At 51.1% G+C, this 20030-nt stretch overlaps 2 protein-coding genes across 6 annotated transcripts; one reads left to right on the top strand and one right to left on the bottom strand.

The window, feature by feature from the left end:
* The first annotated feature begins 5194 nt into the window (after nucleotides 1-5194).
* On the top strand, nucleotides 5195-19973 carry LOC122377128. Of its 5 annotated transcripts, none has more exons than XR_006255789.1 (5): nucleotides 5229-5363; nucleotides 5722-6290; nucleotides 9993-10120; nucleotides 18586-19487; nucleotides 19524-19973. XR_006255789.1 is itself a non-coding variant. In XM_043357093.1 (4 exons), the coding sequence occupies exons 3-4, from the start codon at nucleotides 9993-9995 to the stop codon at nucleotides 19370-19372; spliced, it is 912 nt and encodes a 303-aa protein (XP_043213028.1). In that variant the 5' UTR covers nucleotides 5195-5363; nucleotides 5722-6290; the 3' UTR covers nucleotides 19373-19973. The 5 variants fall into 5 exon arrangements, 3 of the variants coding, with proteins under 3 accessions (XP_043213028.1, XP_043213026.1, XP_043213027.1); XR_006255790.1 differs by having other exon boundaries at nucleotides 18589-19487; XM_043357093.1 differs by having other exon boundaries at nucleotides 5195-5363; nucleotides 18589-19973.
* On the bottom strand, nucleotides 10528-12350 carry LOC122377127 (alkaline phosphatase-like). The gene has a single exon (XM_043357090.1). The coding sequence runs from the start codon at nucleotides 12293-12295 to the stop codon at nucleotides 10640-10642; it is 1656 nt and encodes a 551-aa protein (XP_043213025.1). The 5' UTR covers nucleotides 12296-12350; the 3' UTR covers nucleotides 10528-10639.
* Nucleotides 19974-20030: the final 57 nt, after the last annotated feature.

Raw genomic sequence — 20030 nt, forward strand, 5'->3', positions numbered from 1 at the left:
CCCTTCTGATAGGGAGTCAGAGAAAATATCATCAGCTGGTTAGGCGCCGTTAGATGTTAATTCTCTTCGTAACCGGTCTCCGCCTGGGGAGAATGGTTTCGTAGTCCATTAATTTTACTGACGGGACCGATACCTGATTGTCTCCTTCAAGCAGAGATCCGTTAAAGACCGGAACGCGAACTTTGACGAGCAATGCTTTTGACCAGAGGCCTCTTGCACCAAACTACCTAGCTAGGTAAAATCGAAAAACGGTTTCAGAATAAGCGAATCTAACGGTGGTAAATTGTTTGCTATTGCCCAATACATAATCCTACATGCTTACTAAATTTGTACGTAAATTGTTACATTTGAGACTTGGACTGGGTGTACGATGCAAAATAATCCAAGCATGGTGCAAGAGGAATTTGGTGCAAGAGGTCTCAGGTTAGTAAAAACAGGGCCCTGTTGATGTTGTCTTTGCAAAATAATTGGTTATGATAATGTGTTTTACCGAGCAAGCCATTTGTGTCATTTGTGGTTTTGTTGCGCTTTGTTCTTTTCTTCAAGCAGTGTGGCTTTGACATTGGGGTATTTAATTTAACATTTTGTTAACCATCAATTGTCAAATGTAAGAGGACTGGCTCAAGAGCAGAAGCAGTATACTCAGATGGTTAATTTATTAAAAAAAAAAAGAACTGAGGCCAGTTTTACCAAAAAATACCAGCCGGCCGCCGAAATAAAATATCCAGCCGAAAAAAATAGACGCCACACAGCCACGAGTTTCACCAACAAAAAATTCCAGCCGACTTCGGACGGAAATTATTTGTCGCCGGTAGTCAGCTGATATTCTGTTACGATATCAAATTACGATATGTCAAGGAGATTAATAAATCATTTAAAGCATGTTTTCAATCAAATTGAAGCGTGATTTCTAATGCAAATGCTATATACATTTCGAAATATTATAATCGTAAATTATTACATTATTTTCAAGAGTAATAACAACAAAGTAGAACATTATAAACTTTCATATCTATATTAACATTCTGGTGCCCAGCAAAAGCCAATACAATACAAAACTACCAAATTGTAAACGTAGGCACGTCATTCATAAAGGTGACGTAAGGAAGCTTGCATTTAAGGCAAATTTAAGATGGATCTTTTTTCCTGTCAGCCTATTATATTAATTTTTACAATACCTTCAACTTGTTATGTACCTTTTTGTCTGTTTTTAGTCGCACCTTGTAGAAAATCATCGTGTAGACCGAGAACGCAATGTGTGGACCTCCAGCTATGAGGTGGGGACTAGATGAGACCCACTCCAGTGGCAGCGGAACACCTTCAATTAAGGGGGCACTGCCGACTTTTGGTCCCATTCTTTCCATGCAACGCCCATAGGGCTAATATTAAAATGTCAAAATCAAAGGGGGGCACGGTGCCCCGGTGCCCTACCCGTTCCGCCGCCTATGAGTCCCGCTCCCGACAGATCCGGGAGCCGCACCTCTTTCCTAGCTTTCAAAAGAGCGGCAAATAAGCGGTCAGCATTGCTCCCAGAGACGCCACCTGAAGCTGGACGGACGACGGACAGTTCCGCTGCCGAGCGATTGAAGTTGAACTGCGGTGCTACGAGGCGGCTTCGCGTGCACTGCATTAGCACCTTCTAGCGGGAGTAAGAGGGCTAACGAACTCGCCAAGGCCTATATATGTAAAGCATTGTGCAAAGGCGAGTGTCTTACCTTAGGAAAATACCTACCCAGATTAACTGCTGCACCGCGGTCATTGCAGGGCTGAGGGTACGTCGTTCGCTCCGCTTCGGCGAGGTGGAGGTCAGACTGCCCGGCTAGGTGGTTTTAGCCGATATGCAGGCCCCGTTTGCCGGGCCCGGTCGAGAAGAGGGAACGCCACACAGCAAAGAATATTTGCTCCGGGCCCGCTACACTGCTGCGGCTCGTAAGTCGTAACAAATTAACAATACCTGCGCTAGCGTCGTCGACCGTCGTTCGACTGCGCCCAGTACCGCTCAGTGGAGAGTCCTGCCGAACTCCTCTGCGTGTGCCCAGATCATTCGTTGCGCGCGGACACAATCGTCCGACGGAGACCGCTGTGCATTATGATCGGGTGGTTACCACCTTGGTCGCCGGCTTTCACACCCAGCCGAGCCGTCTGGCTACGCCCAAATGATCGTCTAAGCCTTTCGATTGGTTTGTAACTCGGGTCTAATATCGAAATGTTTGGGAGTTAGGACATGTTAAATCCGTGTTCATGAAAAAACATACATTATGCAACTAAAACGCTTTACTTACTTTAACTTTTCTAGGCTGATGACAAGGCATACATCTATTTCATTGCAATATTTCTAAAATGTAAATAAATCATGAGCAATGAGCATAAAAAACAACAGCGATCCACTAGAAGCTAGTGTGGAAATCCACTGACGTAGGTCGCCTCGTACTGGCGCAGCTCGTAGCTCGTCCAGCAGCGCCAGCGTCTCCCGCACCCGGCCGCCCGCCTGCACCATCAGCCGCTGGAAATTGCTGCGCTGCCGCTCCAACATTAGCTTGACCGCCTGGCCGGCCCGGCGGATGCGCGCCGTCCGACGCACGCAGTGTACGTCTTCAACAGCGCCGGGATGTCGTACGACACGACCGCGTCCACGGCGTCCACGTCAATACCGCGCGCTATAGCCTCGAGCACACCAGCGCGGCCATCTCAGCTAACGCGCGCCGCCGCCGGCACGCCGGCACTACCCCACAGAACTCAGTCACGCGCGCGCCCAGCACAGACAGCGGTAGCTCCAGCTGGTGCGCCACCTCGTTCCAGTTGACCAACACAAGCGAGCGTCGCCAGTCGGGCTGTCGGAGCAAATGGTGCATCAGCAGCGGCTTCAGCGGCTGCGGCGCCACCACGTTGAACGACTCGCTCAGCTCGGCCGGCGTGGTGAACCTGCCGACGATCTGACCGGGCAGTGCGACGGCGGCGGCCGCCGTGCCGACCACCAGCAGTCGCGGCTGGAACAGCAACATTCGCTCCAGCTTCTCCGGCCTCCGGGTTCTGTGACAGGGTGGCCAAGAATGGCAGCTTCTGAAGCGGCAGGTGAGGCGCGCAGACGGCGGCGGCCGTCAGCCGGCCGGCGGGCCGTGGCCGCCGCCACCCGCTCCACCGCTTTCAGCCAGCCCGTCTCGGCCATCTCGATCGACCGGTCGGCTTCGTCGATCACTAGGTAGCGCAGGTGCGGTAGCGAGAAGCCCTCGGCGCTGGTTATGTGATCCATCAGCCAGCCGGGAGTGCTCACCACGATCAGCCAGGGAGGCCGGGCCGCGCGGCCCCACCGCCACCAGTTGGCGCCCCCTCGTGCCACTGTGTCTCCACCCAGCAGCTGGACGCAGAGCGGCGTGTCGGCGTCGTACTGGCGGAACACGGCGGGCACCGAGCGGCCGGCCGGCGCCGAGACTCAGAGGTCGGCCGGTGGCAGTGGCGACTCTGCGGCCGCCAGCAGCTCGGGCAGCACGGTCACCTGCACCAGGAACACCTGTTCGATGCCCTCGGCGGCCAGCCGGGCGCGCAGCTCGGGGTAGAGCGCCGGCAGATTGGCCGGCGCCGGCCGCCGGTCGCCAATCGGCTGCAGGTGCGCCAGCCAGTCGGGCAGCGCACGCGGTGCACGGTCTGTCGGCTCGAGCGCTCCACCTCGTCCAGCACGGTGAAGTCGTCAGCGGCGGCGTCTCCGTCCGACTCGGAGGTGTCCTCACTGTCGTTATTGGCGACGGCGGCTGCCGCTGTGCGCTCAGTCAGGTCGGCCATCACAGCAACACTCGCCGATGATTGGCGTCATCGAAACCGTCGGACGATGGTGGATTCATCACCGTTTTTGCAGCAGAGACTGGAAAAACCTCAGCAATAAACAAGGAAAAACCTCACAACATGCCACAGCCTGCAATTGTGCATATTGTTATTATATTTCTCACATGACAGAAAATATTGGCTGCTTTATTCTAGGAACTGGCATGAAAAACATAAGCTAAAATCAAGCTAAGTGAATTATTATTGTATTTCAACATGAGACTGGGAAGAAATCCTTGTCACTGTCAACATGACCAGTGTAACGGATGGGCTGCATGAACATTTCGGCGCATGATCTGAAAACTCTGTGAGCAGAAATTTCAGCGCTGAGGTGAACAAATAACATTTTGGCCGCAATTTGCCTGGTGCCTCCACAATTTTGCAAAACTAACTCACAATACTTACAGCCAGTTTTAACATGATCCCTGCATGACTCATGCATGCAAGATACACATGCATTCAATATCAGCACAGTGCACACACAACAGTTATGGATTCATTTACATTTTACAACATTACTATTATTTTCATTTCCTTCAATATTGGCAGCATGACTTGCTGAGCTCAGTGGCACAATCTTATGACAGCAAGTTTGTTCGGGTTCGCAACCATGCAAACTTTGCACGTTTGGCTTCAAAAACAAGCCTTTATACATTTCTTTCATGCTATTCAATTTCTTTTTTTTAATTTAATGTCATTGATCTTGAAAATCTTGCCATTTTGGTCTTAGCCATGTCCATTGCACCTTCCCTTTTCCGCACAGCTCAAGTAAGTTCGGGTAGTAGTGGTATCAGTAGTTGGCGCCTTGCATTGTCAAATGTAGCTGAATATGTGAAAACAGTGACATATTTATTTAAAATCTTGAGTCCAATGAGCCTACCCTCTCTGCCTCTCATTCCAGCATTTGTTCAAGCACCTTCAATTTTCGAAAATGATCTTCCATCATTATTTTCCACTTCCGTGCGACTCGCACGAGCAATGAACTTGTAAGCTGACCACTAGTTAATAATGTGCTATCATCTTGCTGTTGGGTGCTTGTAGCAAAAAGATAATATAAACGAAAAAACTAACACCACAACACCAAACACCAGTCTTGTTGGTTCCTTTTGGTCCTGCCTGGTGACAAAGGCTCTTTCTTTACGCAATATCATCAGTATTCCTCTTCTAATCTTGAAGCCCAGATGCTTTACAAATTGGCCATGAATGATACTAAATTATTATATCAACTGGGAAGCGCAAATCACGATAATTAGTAACAAATGAGGCCAATTGTTCCAACACATCAAAAAAATAGACGGGGTCCCCCGTCTATTTTTTGGGCTGTTTTTCTACAAATAATGGCGCAAAATAACACTCCATTAATGCCGCATTTGCCGTTGGTGAAACTCATTGGCTATTTTTCTGGCTGATATTTTTTCACGCCGGCGGATATTTTTTCGCCTGGTTGGTGAAACTCGTCGGCTGGTTTTTGACAGAAAAATTGCGCCGGGCTGCTATTTTTCTGTTGGTAAAACTGGCCTCTGCACTTCCGATTGCTAATATTGAAGGTTTGCAGCTTTAGGGAGCTTTATATTTTTCTTGGTGCTAAATATATGAAATATTGTATTTTCGAAGGAATTCTGTAGTGTTACGCACCGCATGTGGACTTGAGGGGAGTTTTGTGTCATAACTTTCGAGCGCACCCTATAAGTATAGAGTCATTACCGTGCATGTCGTGCAATGCACTCCGTTAGTGAGTAGTTATCTTTCTGACGGTCTGTGGCTGGTCATGGGCTGGTCCACGAGCGCTGTAAGATGTAAGAGCCTGGTTCTGGTGAACATTAAAGCTAATTATGTGATGGAGCTGGCTCGGTTTCAGACTCTGATTAAAACTAACCCTAGCCGCCGGCTGTACCGCGCCGCCAGGAGAGGGAAAGTGGCCCAGAACTTGGCGGCGGACGGCGGCGGATGGCGGCGGCGGCGGCGGCGGCGGCGGCGGCGGCGAGCATTCTGTCCGCAGACACGACGCAGAGAGGCTGTGCTAGGAGACGCGGACAGATCCAGTAGACGGGGGAGAGTGCAGAGCTGGCGGACAGGCGTTCGTTCCAACCACGCGTCGAGCGAGAGAGCGATACAGTGACACCGAGACAGCGACTACGGCGTACGGAGAGACAGGACAGGACAGGAAGGAGTAGAGAGGACTCGAGGGACAGCCGTCGAGACTTGTTCTCCGCGGCGCAGTTGTATTCCCCGGTTCGCTGCCTTAGTTTCTGGTTGCGGAGGAAGGATTTAAGGCAGGTGAACTGCCTCGCTATCTCCTGGAGCTGTGAATTTCTGCTCTGTTAGTTGTTACCGCTCGGAGAGTCTGAGCGGCCTGTGATCAGTGGATTCCTCGGACCAGTCTATCTACTGTCGGAGGAGCACCTACGGGGTGTCATTCTGACATTCCACCAACGCCGCCTTCCTGGAGACATCTTGTTACTTCTCCCAGCAAGGTGAGTCGATTCACTAACAGGATTACGATTTATTCATTTACATGGAATGCCACCTTTGTACCTTATTAACGGCTTTTGTTGCATGTACTTCGTGTCCGTTGGCCAATCAGGTGTCTGTAACGTTGTGTGCATAACGCATTATTGCCAGTAGTTGACTTTGGTACGCAAGTACATACATGATGTAAGATGTGAAAATAGCTGATTTCATGATGCGTTATTTTCAGTTCCATTTTCATAATGCATTTATGATAACTCCTGTTCATGATACTCATACACGCAGTGTCCAAAAAATTTATTGGTTTGGGTGGGGAGCAGCAGGCAATTAAAAACCATGTTGCGCTCTCACCTCTAATTTCTAGGAACAATTATCCATTCCCAATTTTACAGAGATAGAGCATTTGCTTGGACAGTCGTTTTATATCCTACATTTTACCGTCCTGCTTTAGAAATTAATGTCATTTAACCCGCGCCCGGCTGGGGGTCCTGGATTTCCACGCCCTGCTGGGGGGGGGGGGGGTGTTTGAACACCCCCCCTTCTAACTCGGCTCCTGGGCCACGTAGCGATACGTGGAAGGCGGCGTTCGAAAGAGCGTCAAAAATAATGACGAAATCACTTCGGTCAATTTTTTGGTCAGGTCAAAGGTCAGGTCACCAGAGGTCATTGAAGGCAAAATTTCGCCGATTTCCAGGTCGAATATCGAAAATTTCCAAGAAGCCAACGCATAACTCGGGAACCAATAGAGCTACAGCGCCGCGGAAAAGCGCATTCGATAGCCCTATTAACGCCCTTTCTGAGTAATTCTCTCAGATTTGACCTAACGTCAACGGTTTTGCCTGCAGGGGGCAAAAACTGCAAAAATAGCCGATTTTTTCGGAAACGGTTTTTCTGCAATAACTTTTGACCCAAGCCTTGAACGAGCTTACTTTTACCGGCATCGTGTTCCTCTCGTCAAGACGCATCGAATGAACTATAACCTGACCTTGAAAGGTCAACTTGAAAATTTGACCTCAGGTCAAGGTCATGACCTGACCGGAGAGGGTCATGTTGCATATCAGTCGATCCGTATCGTCGAGCTGAACACATCTAAGGTGTTTTCATCGCTCTAGCATGCCTCTATCAAAAGTTATTTGCGAAAAACTGTTAGATACCATTCGTGACCTAAGATGACCTCAGGGCATAAACAGGGGTCACGGACACCATTTTCATGTTCAGTGTGTCTAAACCACTTGTAATTCAGTGTTTGGGAGTGTTTATAATGTCTTTCGTCCGAAAGAGACGCATTTCAATTTTCTCCCATTGACTTATAATGGGGAGGTCGCAAAATTGACCTGACCTTAGGTCATCGATATCAAAATTCTGAGATATACATTTTGTACATGCTATTGCTCTTAGCAATCGCTGAAAGTTTCAAAGCGATCGGTCACTCGGTGTAGCTATGACAGACATTGAAACTTTTTTATGAGGTGAGGTCACTTCAAGTGACCTGGTGACCTGACCTTGAATGACCTCGGTCTGAAATTTTCACAACATGTGTAGAATTGATGCATGATAAGGTGTACCAAAAACGGCGGCGCTCCGCGCCGCCGTTTTTGAGATATTCGCGAAAAACCACAAGGGGGGGTGTTCAAACACCCCCCCCCCAGCAGGGCGCGGGTTATTAATATTCTTTCCGCTCTTTCCGGGCCTTGTTTGACCGGCGGTTTTGCACTGGAGAGGAAGTTCCCTCTGCCACCAAAGCCAAAATGCATACAGTTTTGGGACACCCGTGCATATTGAACTTCCACCTAAATCCAACCCAACTCACGTAGTGGCGAAACTAGGAAGTTTGTTGCGCACTGCTTTACAGACTAAGTAGGACATACACTTGTCTTTCAGCATATAAACACACTTAATCGAGCATTATAGAATCGTTTGCCCACTAGAATGAGGAGAACCTCTTCAGTCTTCATCAAAAACACTTTGATTTGGTTCTTTATAGAAACGAGCTGAATCGTTTCCATTTCGTCACACTTCAAGTATGAAATTATCAATGACTGTGCCTTTGCGCAAAAACCTTAGCCTGGATTTGGGAGAAATCGATGGATGGATATGAAGAACTTAAAAAAAATATCATATAAACAATACGCTAGCACTACATAATGAATGAAATAGCACGTCATCCATCCGCTCCCAAGTTCCATCGCACGACTGATGGCATGCCGCTCCAGATCTCTAAGCCCTCCCCGATTCTCGATAACAACATCCCATCCTTTGGCCCACGTCAGGAATGATATGAGGTCTATCTCACGCCCGTTGGTAGGACGGTTCACTTTGTGTATGGTATGCGGAGGAACTCCATGGGTTTCATCTGGTAACGGGCCTATCCAGAGTTAACGCCCCTGGCCGGGCGTAATTATACGGGGCTCCGGGCTCCGGCGAACTCGCATTAGTGTTCCCGTGAAAAGCGTGGGAATACCAAGAAGTAGTTCACTAGCTACTCACCTGGGCTCAGCGCTTCTGAAAGGTATAGTTTGTTTATTATGAAGTGGTCGCTGATGAAAAAACAAGGTGTACTGAGTAAAACGCGCTTTGATCGAGATATTACGGGAAAATTGCCACCATGGCATTTACCATCAGCGATAAGAGTTAGAATTCTGGATTCATAGCACTGTTCTTCTGCTGTTAGCGCTGACTAAACTTATCATCGTGTTTCCTTATACTTTTCTTTCTAGACATGGGCAGAATCGTTGTGATATTCATGCCACTAACACCAGTCAACTTTAACCTACACCAGCGTGTCGATAATTGTAATTCATAGCCGTAGTGGAGCTCGATTAAAGCAGCATGAAAAAACACTCGGAATGTGGAGCTTGGTAGGACTAGTCGCCCCTCGGTGTTTCGTCTGATCATTATTCCTATCACGATAATCAGTGTGGTAATAAAAAGAATAAGATAACTAAGGAAGCCCTGAGGACGTTTATTGGTTAGTCCCAGTGACTACGGCCCTCTCAGATGATAGCCCAACCGCCCTATCCTTTATCAGGGATGGCTATTCTCACCCTTCCTCACATTTCTGCGTTCTGGGCTGACGGCTAACACGTCTAGAGAAGCAGCGGTGAAACTACAGCTGGGACATGCTGCTCGGGGGCGCTGGTCGACCGTCTGGGCGCCGCTGGTCGACCGTCTGGGCGCCGCTGGGTGACCTGTCCCTCGCGGGCACTCCCGTCCCAACTGGGAAAGGAGTGCCCGTCAGCCGACAAGGCGCGCCAGCTGGTGTTCGATTTAGCCTGAGGCCTCTTCCATTTCCTTTCAGATTGTAGTCAATAAAAGTTTTTCATAGACAGAAACATTTATAGCAACGCATAGTCGTTTGGCGTTAAATCCGACTCCCGTAAAGCTCGTTTGTTATGTCTATCCAGAAAAAAGAACGCGATTGTTTCTAGCCTCACAACTCTGTCAGTCGATCTTCGCTAACCCGTCTCGGAATGTTGTCATGCTCCATCAGGTGTACAAAATAATCTGTTATTTTTTTTACAATTGATGCATCCATGAGTTTAACACTAAAAGGCGCGAAACGGCAAGAAAATAGGCTAAATCAATGCTCCCGGCTTCATATTTAATCACAAACCACAAACATCAATATCTCATGATTTTATTTTGGTAACCATGGGCCGCGATGTCATGCTCTTTTGCCCTCAGCTGACCCCAGTTTCTGTCCCCAGATGCGCGCAGCTCTGTTCCTGCTGGCTGTGTCAGCCCTGGTACTCGCGGCGGTGGCTGACAGGACCTCAGCGGGGAGCGGCGCCCCTATCAGACACCGAGGCAGGGCCCTGCTGGGCAGGAGACGCAGGTGTGTACCTATCCAACGGGGTATAAGCTGCAATATTGGGCACTTACATACATAAGGCACTCCAGGCACTAGGTAAAATGAACGGCAGGGATGAGTGTTTTGATTAGATAAATGTAATCCTGCCTGTCGTATACCGTAAATTACATTTTCTCATTGATGGTATTGATGTCACTGCTAGCATTCACTCTTGTTTTGCTTCGTGTTGCTTTGGAGATGTTGGCCTGACATCTTTGAGCCCCACTTCTTTGAATTTGTCGTTTTTGAACATACTATCATGCATGCGTTAGTGAATCATCAAAGAATTAGGCATTTCGATGCTTAGAATAAGGTTTGTTTTCTAGGGCATAGTAAAGTGGATTGAATGAATCTTACATTGTGACCGTGTTAGGTACCTTAAACACGCTTCACACTGCTGGACAGCATGTATTTGCCTTGAACACAACGAACGCATTACATCCATCATTCTCTCACACATACGACTACTCTTCATAGTCATTCCGCATCTGTCAGACGTAAGAATTACTCGTCGCAGACGGTGAGGTAGTCTCCCTGGCAGAGGGCCCAGTTGATGACGTGGTGGATGTAATTCTCCTCCAGACTTCCACGCAGCAGGTGGGCGCCCGGACCGCGCGCGAAGATGCCCACGTCATCTCCGCCGTGGGTCTCCTTGGGCAGGTAGATGCCGGCGAACTGTTTGTAGTGCGGGTCGCGCCACTCGGCGTCGGGACCGGTCTCGGTGAGGGCGGCGCGCTTGGCGTCCTGCTCCTCCTTGCTGCGGGTGCCGCCCGGACCGTTGGCGTACTGCAGGATCGGGTACGGCAGGCTGGGCGGCGGACCGCCCTTCTGCATACCGCCGGCCAGGAACGAGGCGGGCCCGTACATGTCCAGGCCGCGCTCCGGGTAGCCGTTGATCTTGAAGGTGTGGGCGTGATCAGAGGAGACGACGATGAGGGTGTCCGACTCGTCGGTGTTGTCCACAGCGTACTGGACAACCTCCTCCAGCTCGATAGTCTCGTCGATGGCCGTGTACGCGTTGCCGTAGTGGTGTCCGTGGTCGATCTTGGCGCCCTCCACGAACAGCACGAAGCCGTTCGGTCCGCGCTTCAGGATCTCCAGAGCCTTCTTCACCATCTCGGTCAGGTTGACGTCCTCGGGGGTCTGGAAGGCGCGGTACTGCATGTGGCTGCGACTGAACAGACCCAGCACGTAGTCGGCAGAGGTGGCGTCGAAGTTGTTCAGCTCATCCTTGGTGGTCAGGTAGGCGTAGCTGCGTCCCAGGGAGGCCTGTTTATCCTTCCACTCCTGGATCAGGTCACGGCCATCCAGACGGGAGCCGCCCTCGACTTCCTTCGGCGTGAACTTGCCCCAGCCGCCGCCGAAGGCGACGTTGATGTCGATGCCCTCACGCTCGACGAACTGGGTGGACAGGTCCTTCATGGCGTTCTTGCACGAGTCCTTGACGGGTCCGGTCATCCATTCCATGGCGACGAAGTCGGCGTCCGACTCCCAGGTACGGTAGGCAGTGTGGCCGAAGGTGGCAGCGGGAGAGGCGTGCGTGATGCGGGCGGTGGACACCAGACCGACCCACTTACCGGCCTCCACGCCGTAGCGGAGGATCGACTTGGGCGAGGAGGCCTCGTTGACGGCATCGCAGTTCCAGATGAGGACGGAGCAGTCGACACCGACCGTGAGGAAGTTGCCCTTGGCGCCGGTCAGGTAGGCGGTGGCCGTGGAGGCGGAGTCGGCCGTCCAGCGGTCGCAGTTGTACGTCTTGGAGAGACCGGTGTACGGGAATTTCTCCCACGACAGCATGGTGTGCTCGGGAATATCAGCTCCGTGCAGCAGGCCCTTCTGCTTCCTCGCGGCGGCCAGCGTGTGGATCGACATGCCGTCACCGATGAACAGGATGGCGTTCTTGGCCTGGTGGTGATACACCTTGTCGTTCAGCTTGGTCTGGATGATCTCCTGGGCAATACTCTTCCAGAAGACAGAGTCCAGCACCTGACCAGAGCGGGAGAGCGAGGCGCCGTTGTTGAGGCCCATCTTCTCCTGGACCTCCTTGTAGGAGGAGCCCCAGATCTCGTGCATCTCGAGCTCATCCTGGTCCTCGACCTGAGAGTCGAGCGGCACAGAGGCCACCAGGGCCAGGAGGGCGGCGGCCACGAACAGCTTCATCCTGAGGTGTTCTCGCTTAACTTGCGGTCAAACGAAGACGCTGCTAGCCCCTTCGACATCAGTTTATATACGGCGGTAAATTGGTGGATCACGCGTTGGCGTGTGGTCTATCAAGTGTTCGCTATTATGGTATTATGTGTGGTTAGACATGTGGTGGCCATCACACAGTTCTTTGTGAAATTTGACAAGTGTGTGACAAGTGTTATGTGATTATGCGGGGGCGCGTTGTATCGTTTGATACATTTGTGTGCGAATATGACTAACTTCAAGCTTATAGTACCAGTGTACATAAGCATTACATACTCATTACCTAGATACCTATGGATTTTAGCTAGGTGAAATCACATCACTAGTCACTTCTGAACTTTATCCGTAGTTGACATAACTACAATCCACTTAAATAAACATCATGTCAACTTCTTTTGAAACCTTACATGCCCTTCATGGTTTCACTAGCATATGTGCACCACTTACTACAATATCCCGCGTCCCGCTTGGGCTGGCACGCTCCCGTTGTTCACTAATATGTTCTAGAGGCGTCGAGCCAGCGATGTCAAACTTTCAAATACCTACCTTATTATACATCAAGTTGACATGTTCCCTGAAAATTTGAACTGTATGCGGCAGAGTTCTTCTTTTTAACCCGCGCTGGGCCCGGGGGGGGGGGAGTTTCAACACTCCTTCCGGTTTTTCGGAGATATCGCGCCGCCGTCGTTTTTTGCACACCGTTTTTGCATACCTGTTCATGCATCTCTTCTGCACATGTTGTGAAAATTCCAGACCCAGGTCTCTTAACCCGGCAGTTGCTGGGGTATTTCGCCACCCACCGTTTGCTGGGGGGGGGGGGCGTTAAACGCCCCCAGCCGATAACTCGAGAACCAATAGGCGCAGCGAAACGCGCGAGGCGGCAAACGAAAGAGCGCGACGAGACGCTTCAGATGAGTACTTTAAATTGAATTTTGAGGTCACAGGTCGGGTCAAGGTCAGGTCAAACACCTGAAATCGGGCTTTCAGTAGCATGGACTTCAGGACTTCGCAATGGGCGCCTCTCGCCATAAACTCTGTCAAAACGGTGCACAATCCATCTTATAAGGCCTACAAGAGTGTCAGCTTCATATAGGGGTCAGTCAAGCATAGGTCAGGGTCAAGGTCAGGTCAACCGGGTAGGCACATATCCCCGAAAATCAAAACTGATATTCGCAGCCTGTGACACATGTTTTATAGGTAATTTGGGGCGTAGAACACGATGGTGACATTCATTTTATCATATGTGTAAGTGTTTGGCTAAAAAAGTTCAATTTAAGAAATTCATGTATCATGGTCGTGAAGTAGTCACGAAAAATTGCCAAGATTCAGTTCAAGATTTTGGAAAATGCGGAACAATAATCAATAATCAAAGATAGCCATTTGATTGATCATGGTATTGGCAGTCTAATGGCATTTACGGCATGTCTGTATGTCTATTCTGTGATTTTATATGATTTTTTGAACATATGCCGTTTTTGGTCGAAAACTCAGAAATCATGACGTCACTAAAACCTCGATATCTCAAAAATTTTCCGTCCGATTTTTTTGAAACTTTGTCACAATAAATTTCAATCAATTTCCTACAGGTACCCAAAATTTGGCGCGCCTGCGGCGCGCCGTTTTTATGCTATGGCCCGGCAAAAAAAGTGGGGGCGTTTAACGCCCCCCCGGCAACTCGCGGGTTAAGGTCAGGTCACCAGGTCACGTCAAGTGACCTCACCTCAGAAAAAGCTAGAATCCTCTTCATAGCTACACCGACTGAAGGATCACCTCGAAACTTACAGCGATTGATAAGATTAACAATAAAAGCAAAATACTTATCTCGGAATTTTAATATCGGTGAACTATGGTCTAGTCAATTTTGCGACCTCTTCTTTATAAGTCCATGGGATACAATTTAAAAGTACCTTTTTTGGACGGACTCCAAACACTCTCAAACATCGGATTACAGGTAACTTCGACAAGCTGAACCGAGAATGGCACCCATGGCCTCTTTATACGTTTTTGAGGTCATATCAGGTCATGAAAAGTCCCCAACATTTTCTTGACAATCACTTTTGCTAGAGACATGCTAGAGCGACGAAAACACATCAGGTGTTTCAGCTCGACGATATTTCCGGTCAGGTCATGTCCTTTGTCCTTGACTTGAAGTCAAATTTTCAAAATGACCTTTTAAGGTCAAAGTATAGTTTGACGCGTATCATCGAGAGGAACACGATGCAGGCAAAACTAATGTCGACTTCCTTGAGTCAAACGTTATTGCAGAAAAACATTTTTTTCATAAAAACAGCAATTTTTGGAGTTTTTGCCCTCTGGGGGCTAAACCGTTGACCTGAGGTCAAATCTGAGGAAATGCTCGCGAAAGAGCGTTGCAAGAGCTATGGAATGCGCTTTTTCGCGGAGCTGTAGCTCTATTGGTTACCGAGTTATGCGTTGGTTTTTCGAAAATGTTGAAATAGGCAAATTTTGAGCTTTGATGACCTCTCGGGCTCTGGCGGCCTGACCTTTGATCGACCAAAAAATGACAGAAGTGTTTTCTTCATTATTTTTGACGCTCTTTCGAATGCTTCTTGGCCCAGGAGCCGAGTTAGACGGGGGAAAGGGTGTTCAGACATCCCCGGCCAGGCCCGGTTGGCGCCCGAGCACCGGCCCGGCGCGGGTTAAATGACGTCATGTCAAACAGTTTTTATTAAAAAGCTTCAAAACTTCAAACACCTCTAACATCTTCAGTTTTTACGGAATCAAGACGCAACAAAAAAACAAGTAGGTTCCCATACCTACGTGATTTAACTTTGCGTTTCAATTGCCATTCTCAGTTTTTGAAACTTTTGGACTTTGATCCACAAAAAAACTGATTCTTAATCCTTATAAAATCCAAAAGCTTAAGAAAGAATAACAGAAGTTAAGTATGTTAGAGAAGTACGGTGTGTGCACCTACATTCCAATTTACATCGAATCGGTTAAAAACTCTAGGAGTTGTTCAAATTTTCTAAATGTCAGGGAGCACACAGTTTGAAAACGATAATTATTTGGGAGTTCTAGAGACATTGGGAGAGCTCCCATCCCTTCACCCTCCCCGCTTTCATCCCTCTCCTACCAAGTAAAGACTAATGGGATAAATATGCCCAGCGGTACAATTATCAAATTAACATCCGAAGATTGCCAACACTTGCCTCCACAAATGTTTGAACAATTACGTGAGTCAAACCACTGTCGAATTGCGGTCAAGTAGCAATGACCAATTACCTGACCTAACGCAAGTGTCCGCAAGTGCAGTTTGAGTATAAAACAGACACAAACCGTCGGTCCGTCACAGACAGCCTGCAGTAGTGGGTCTGTTGTCTCTGCCCTCCCACCAGATCCTGAACATGAAGCTGCTGGTGGTCGCCGCCTGCGTGGCGGCCGTGGCCGTGGCCGTGCCGCTCGACTCCCGGGTCGAGGACCAGGACGAGCTGGAGATGCACGAGATGAACGCGCCCACCTACCAGGAGGTGCAGCAGAAGATGGGCCTCGGCGACGGCGCCTCCCTCTCCCGCTCCGGTAAGGTGCTGGACTCGGTGTTCTGGAAGGAGATCGCCCAGGACATCCTGAGGACCAAGCTGGCCGATCCCGTGTACGATCATCAGGCCAAGAACGCCGTGCTCTTCATCGGAGATGGGATGTCTATCGCAACGCTGGCCGCCGCCAGGAAGCGCAAGGGTCTCCTTAGTGGTGCTGACGTGCCCGAGCACACCATGCTCTCCTGGGAGACCTTCCCCTACCTGGGACTGTCCAAGACGTACAACTGCGACCGCTGGACGGCCGACTCCGCCTCCACGGCCACCGCCTACCTAACCGGCGCCAAGGGCAACTTCCTCACGGTCGGTGTCGACTGCTCCGTCCTCATCTGGAACTGTGATGCCGTCAACGAGGCCTCCTCGCCCAAGTCGATCCTCCGCTACGGAGTGGAGGCCGGTAAGTGGGTCGGTCTGGTGTCCACCGCCCGTATCACGCACGCCTCTCCCGCTGCCACCTTCGGACACACTGCCTACCGTACCTGGGAGTCGGACGCCGACTTCGTCGCCATGGAATGGATGACTGGACCCGTCAAGGACTCGTGCAAGAACGACATGAAGGACCTGTCCACCCAGTTCGTCGAGCGTGAGGGTATCGACATCAACGTCGCCTTCGGTGGCGGCTGGGGCAAGTTCACGCCGAAGGAGGTCGAGGGTGGCTCCCGTCTGGACGGTCGTGACCTGATCCAGGAGTGGAAGGACAAGCAGGCCTCCCTGGGACGCAGCTACGCCTACCTGACCACCAAGGACGAGCTGAACAACTTCGACGCCACCTCTGCCGATTACGTGCTGGGTCTGTTCAGTCGCAGCCACATGCAGTACCGCGCCTTCCAGACCCCCGACGACGTCAACCTGACCGAGATGGTGAAGAAGGCTCTGGAGATCCTGAAGCGCGGACCGAACGGCTTTGTACTGTTCGTGGAGGGCGCCAAGATCGACCACGGCCACCACTACGGTAACGCGTACACGGCCATTGACGAGACCATCGAGCTGGAGGAGGTCGTTCAGCACGTCATGGACAACACTGACGAGTCGGAGACGCTGATCGTGGTCTCCTCGGACCACTCGCACACATTCGGTATCAACGGCTACCCGGAGCGCGGCCTGGACATGTTCGGCCCGTCCTCCTTCCTGGCTGGCGGCATGCAGAAGGGAGGCCCGCCGCCCAAGCTGCCGTACCCCATCATGCAGTACGCCAACGGTCCGGGAGGCACCGAGGACTGGGCTGAGTTCGAGGCCAAGCGCGCTCGTCTGACCGACATGAGCGAGACGGCCGAGTGGCGCGACCCGCACTACAAGCAGATCGCCGGCATCTACCTGCCCAAGGAGACCCACGGAGGAGAAGATGTGGGTATCTTCGCGCGCGGCCCGGGCGCCCACCTCCTGCGTGGCAGTCTGGAGGAGAATGTCATCCACCACGTCATCAACTACGCCCTCTGCCAGGGAGACTTCGCCACTGTCTGCGACAAGAAATAATCACGTACACTGCCTCATGCCTACTCGATTCTGATGATGCTCTTTGTATCAAACACGCACCCTTATTTTGTTTTCATTTTAGTAGAAGTAGTGTCCGTTAGATATCCCTTGGCGTAGCATTGCTCTGTAGCTTTGTGACTAAAATGCATCTTTTGTTGTTGCCACCGTTTGTCTCGCAAGCCAAGTGCGGTTCGGAACACATGAAATAAACCTTGCCTTGAGTTCACCTCGTTTGGAATGACGACGTGTTATCAAGGTTCCATTTATTAGGTATATCGCGTCACAAGTTGTGTGCCGATATGAAAGAGAAATTAGCCGATTCTGCCAGCGCCGTCAAGAACCACTCGCAATGGTATTCGCTCTCACGACACACGGCCTCACAAGTCACAGTTCACACAAATGTCAATGTGCCTTAGATAGGCCTCCATGCTATATAAGTAGGTATATAGCCAGCTGCGGTGATCTCTGACGTCAGCCGTTTCACTTATGACGTCACTCATGACGTCGCAAAATGACTTCTTTGTGATGGTCAATAAATGGTAGGTAGGCTAACTCTTGATGCCACCGAGGAAGAGCAAGGAGGTCTTGTCTTTGGTCATCTTTGGATTCCAATTTTTGTCCGTAATTCATACGATGATGAAAAAAGCACTGGTTTTTGTTTTGTTGGAAGTAAGCTTTTTGGGCTTGAAAATACCTGGGCCAACACCACCACACCACTGCCAACGGTGATAAGATGGGGCGTAGGCCGTAGACATTGCGCTGTGCGGGACACCGACAGTGAGCCACGGAGGCAAGACCGTCCCGATGGGACCGGATTGCCCCGTTGGGCAGTCCGCCCGCCTCCCAAACGGTCACCCCGGAGAGGGTTTACCTTTTACTGGGGTGGCAATGGTGGCAGTGTGAGCCCGACCTCACCGTCCGTCAGTTGGGGTGGCCCGCGGCCCCGCAGCCCTGGGCAGCCCGGACTGGGAGCGTGAGGGGGGGGGGGGTGCGGATGGGTTTGTCCCGAGGATGGTGAGGACAGATGACGAACACTGGAAAACTCAGTCCTTCACACTAAACACTCCAGCCCTGTCATTTTGGTTTCCAACTCGTGAGACGTTTTCGGTGGATTGGCTTACATCTTTCTACACAATCAAGTTTTTATTCGTTCAAATAGAGTCTTATTGACAGATGTGTCGCTACCACCTCCCGGATTCAAACATCATCACTTACTTGTTCCCCGTTTTTCAGCAGTTCGCCGGTGCTGCGCAGGATGTTTCGCTCGCCGACCGTACAGCGCTGGTACATCCGGCCGCTCCCGGCAGATGGCACTGAGAGCGCTCAGCTACCCAACACCATCATCCTGAAGCGCGTCTCTGCCACCGAGTCCGGCCCGCTGCTGCTGCCGCTGGCTCACGGCTCAGCTCAGCTCGGCGTGGCTCAGCCCTCGGCTCAGCTCGTGGCTCAGCGGTCAGATCAGCTCCCTGTGCAGCTGAGTCGTTCCGACACAGCCAGCGCGACACCAGCGCCCCTGGCGGTGAACCGGCAAGGCAGGCGGCCGGCGCAGCGGCCCTGGAGCCTGCTGGCGTCCCGCCGGCGGCAGTCAGGCGCCACCTGGGTGTACCCCTCAGCGGAGCCGTCGCTGGCGCCCGCAGGACACTGGGAGGGGCCCTCCGCCCAGTCGGATTTCTTCTTCGAGCCGTTTTACGAGCGGTCTGACCGAGCTGCGAGCCGCGCGAGGAAGACCCCGCCCCGCCGACGGGCGCCGGCCGCGCGCAGGTACCAGAAACCCGCCGCGTCTCACTTCGCGCACCACCGCCGGGCGTCCCACTCCGGTCCCCACACCAGCGTCAGTGTGGGTACCTCCGTGCTCTACCCGGGAACGGTGATCTCTGACGTCAGCCGGAGCACAGATGACGTCATTTATGACGCCGCGGTGGACCCGCAGCAGTCTGCCAGCAGGATGACGCCTGGCGTGGGATTCCGACTGCCGCCAAACAGCGTGGAGTACGGGGGATGGAAGCCGGTGTCGGCGTGAGTCTGAACTCGTGGTGTCGCATTTAAATGGGTGGTGATGTGTTCGAGCTCAGGGTAAATTCAGTAAACATTGGACGGGGGGAGGCGAGTGAATGTCAGATATCAGACTTTATCTGCGATACGCAACATACGCGTATCGCGTATGTTGCGTACGATACGCACCTGTGGATGACTGTAGTCTCAGTGCAGCATATGTTTGAGCCGCCGATAGCGCGTTAGTTCGCTCGGGCCAGTGATCTGTCTGAATTAGCTGTTTTAGGATATGCTCAAAGTGCGGCAACTCCAGGTGAAAGCCCGTGAGATCCAGCCGTGAGTTAGGCGGTGATGACAGGAATTTTACACACCTCACGCCCGAGTTAAACCGCTGAACGATTGACGATGGCGAGTTGTGTTGTGGGTTTCACAGTGACGCAGCTGAAACGAACAAAATGGGACGCGCATTCACGATTGATTGACCCGCGTAACACTAACGGTTTGAAGTCAGTTTTGAGAAAGAAAGAGGACAGCTTTTTGTTTTGCTGTTGATTCTGTCAGAGTCACAAAGTGTTATCGCTTGTCTGTACAGCACAGCGCTCGTTGCCAATACATGTTTTAAACCCCCAGCCGGTCGTATCGAATCCTAACGTTCGCAGACGCACCCTCCGCTAGCAGCAGCCGTT

The sequence above is a fragment of the Amphibalanus amphitrite genome, unplaced genomic scaffold (genome assembly GCF_019059575.1).
Source record: "Amphibalanus amphitrite isolate SeventyFive unplaced genomic scaffold, NRLGWU_Aamphi_draft 002544F_arrow, whole genome shotgun sequence".
NCBI classification, from domain to species: Eukaryota; Metazoa; Arthropoda; class Thecostraca; order Balanomorpha; family Balanidae; genus Amphibalanus; species Amphibalanus amphitrite.

Bases quoted from the DNA above. Each gene is read 5' to 3' on its own strand.
- LOC122377128 (XM_043357091.1), top strand. From the start codon at position 9,993: ATGCGCGCAGCTCTGTTCCTGCTGGCTGTGTCAGCCCTGGTACTCGCG. The intron at 10,121-18,585 runs GTGTGTACCTAT...CCCGTTTTTCAG, and splicing joins CTGCTGGGCAGGAGACGCAG to CAGTTCGCCGGTGCTGCGCA.
- LOC122377127 (XM_043357090.1), bottom strand. From the start codon at position 12,295: ATGAAGCTGTTCGTGGCCGCCGCCCTCCTGGCCCTGGTGGCCTCTGTG.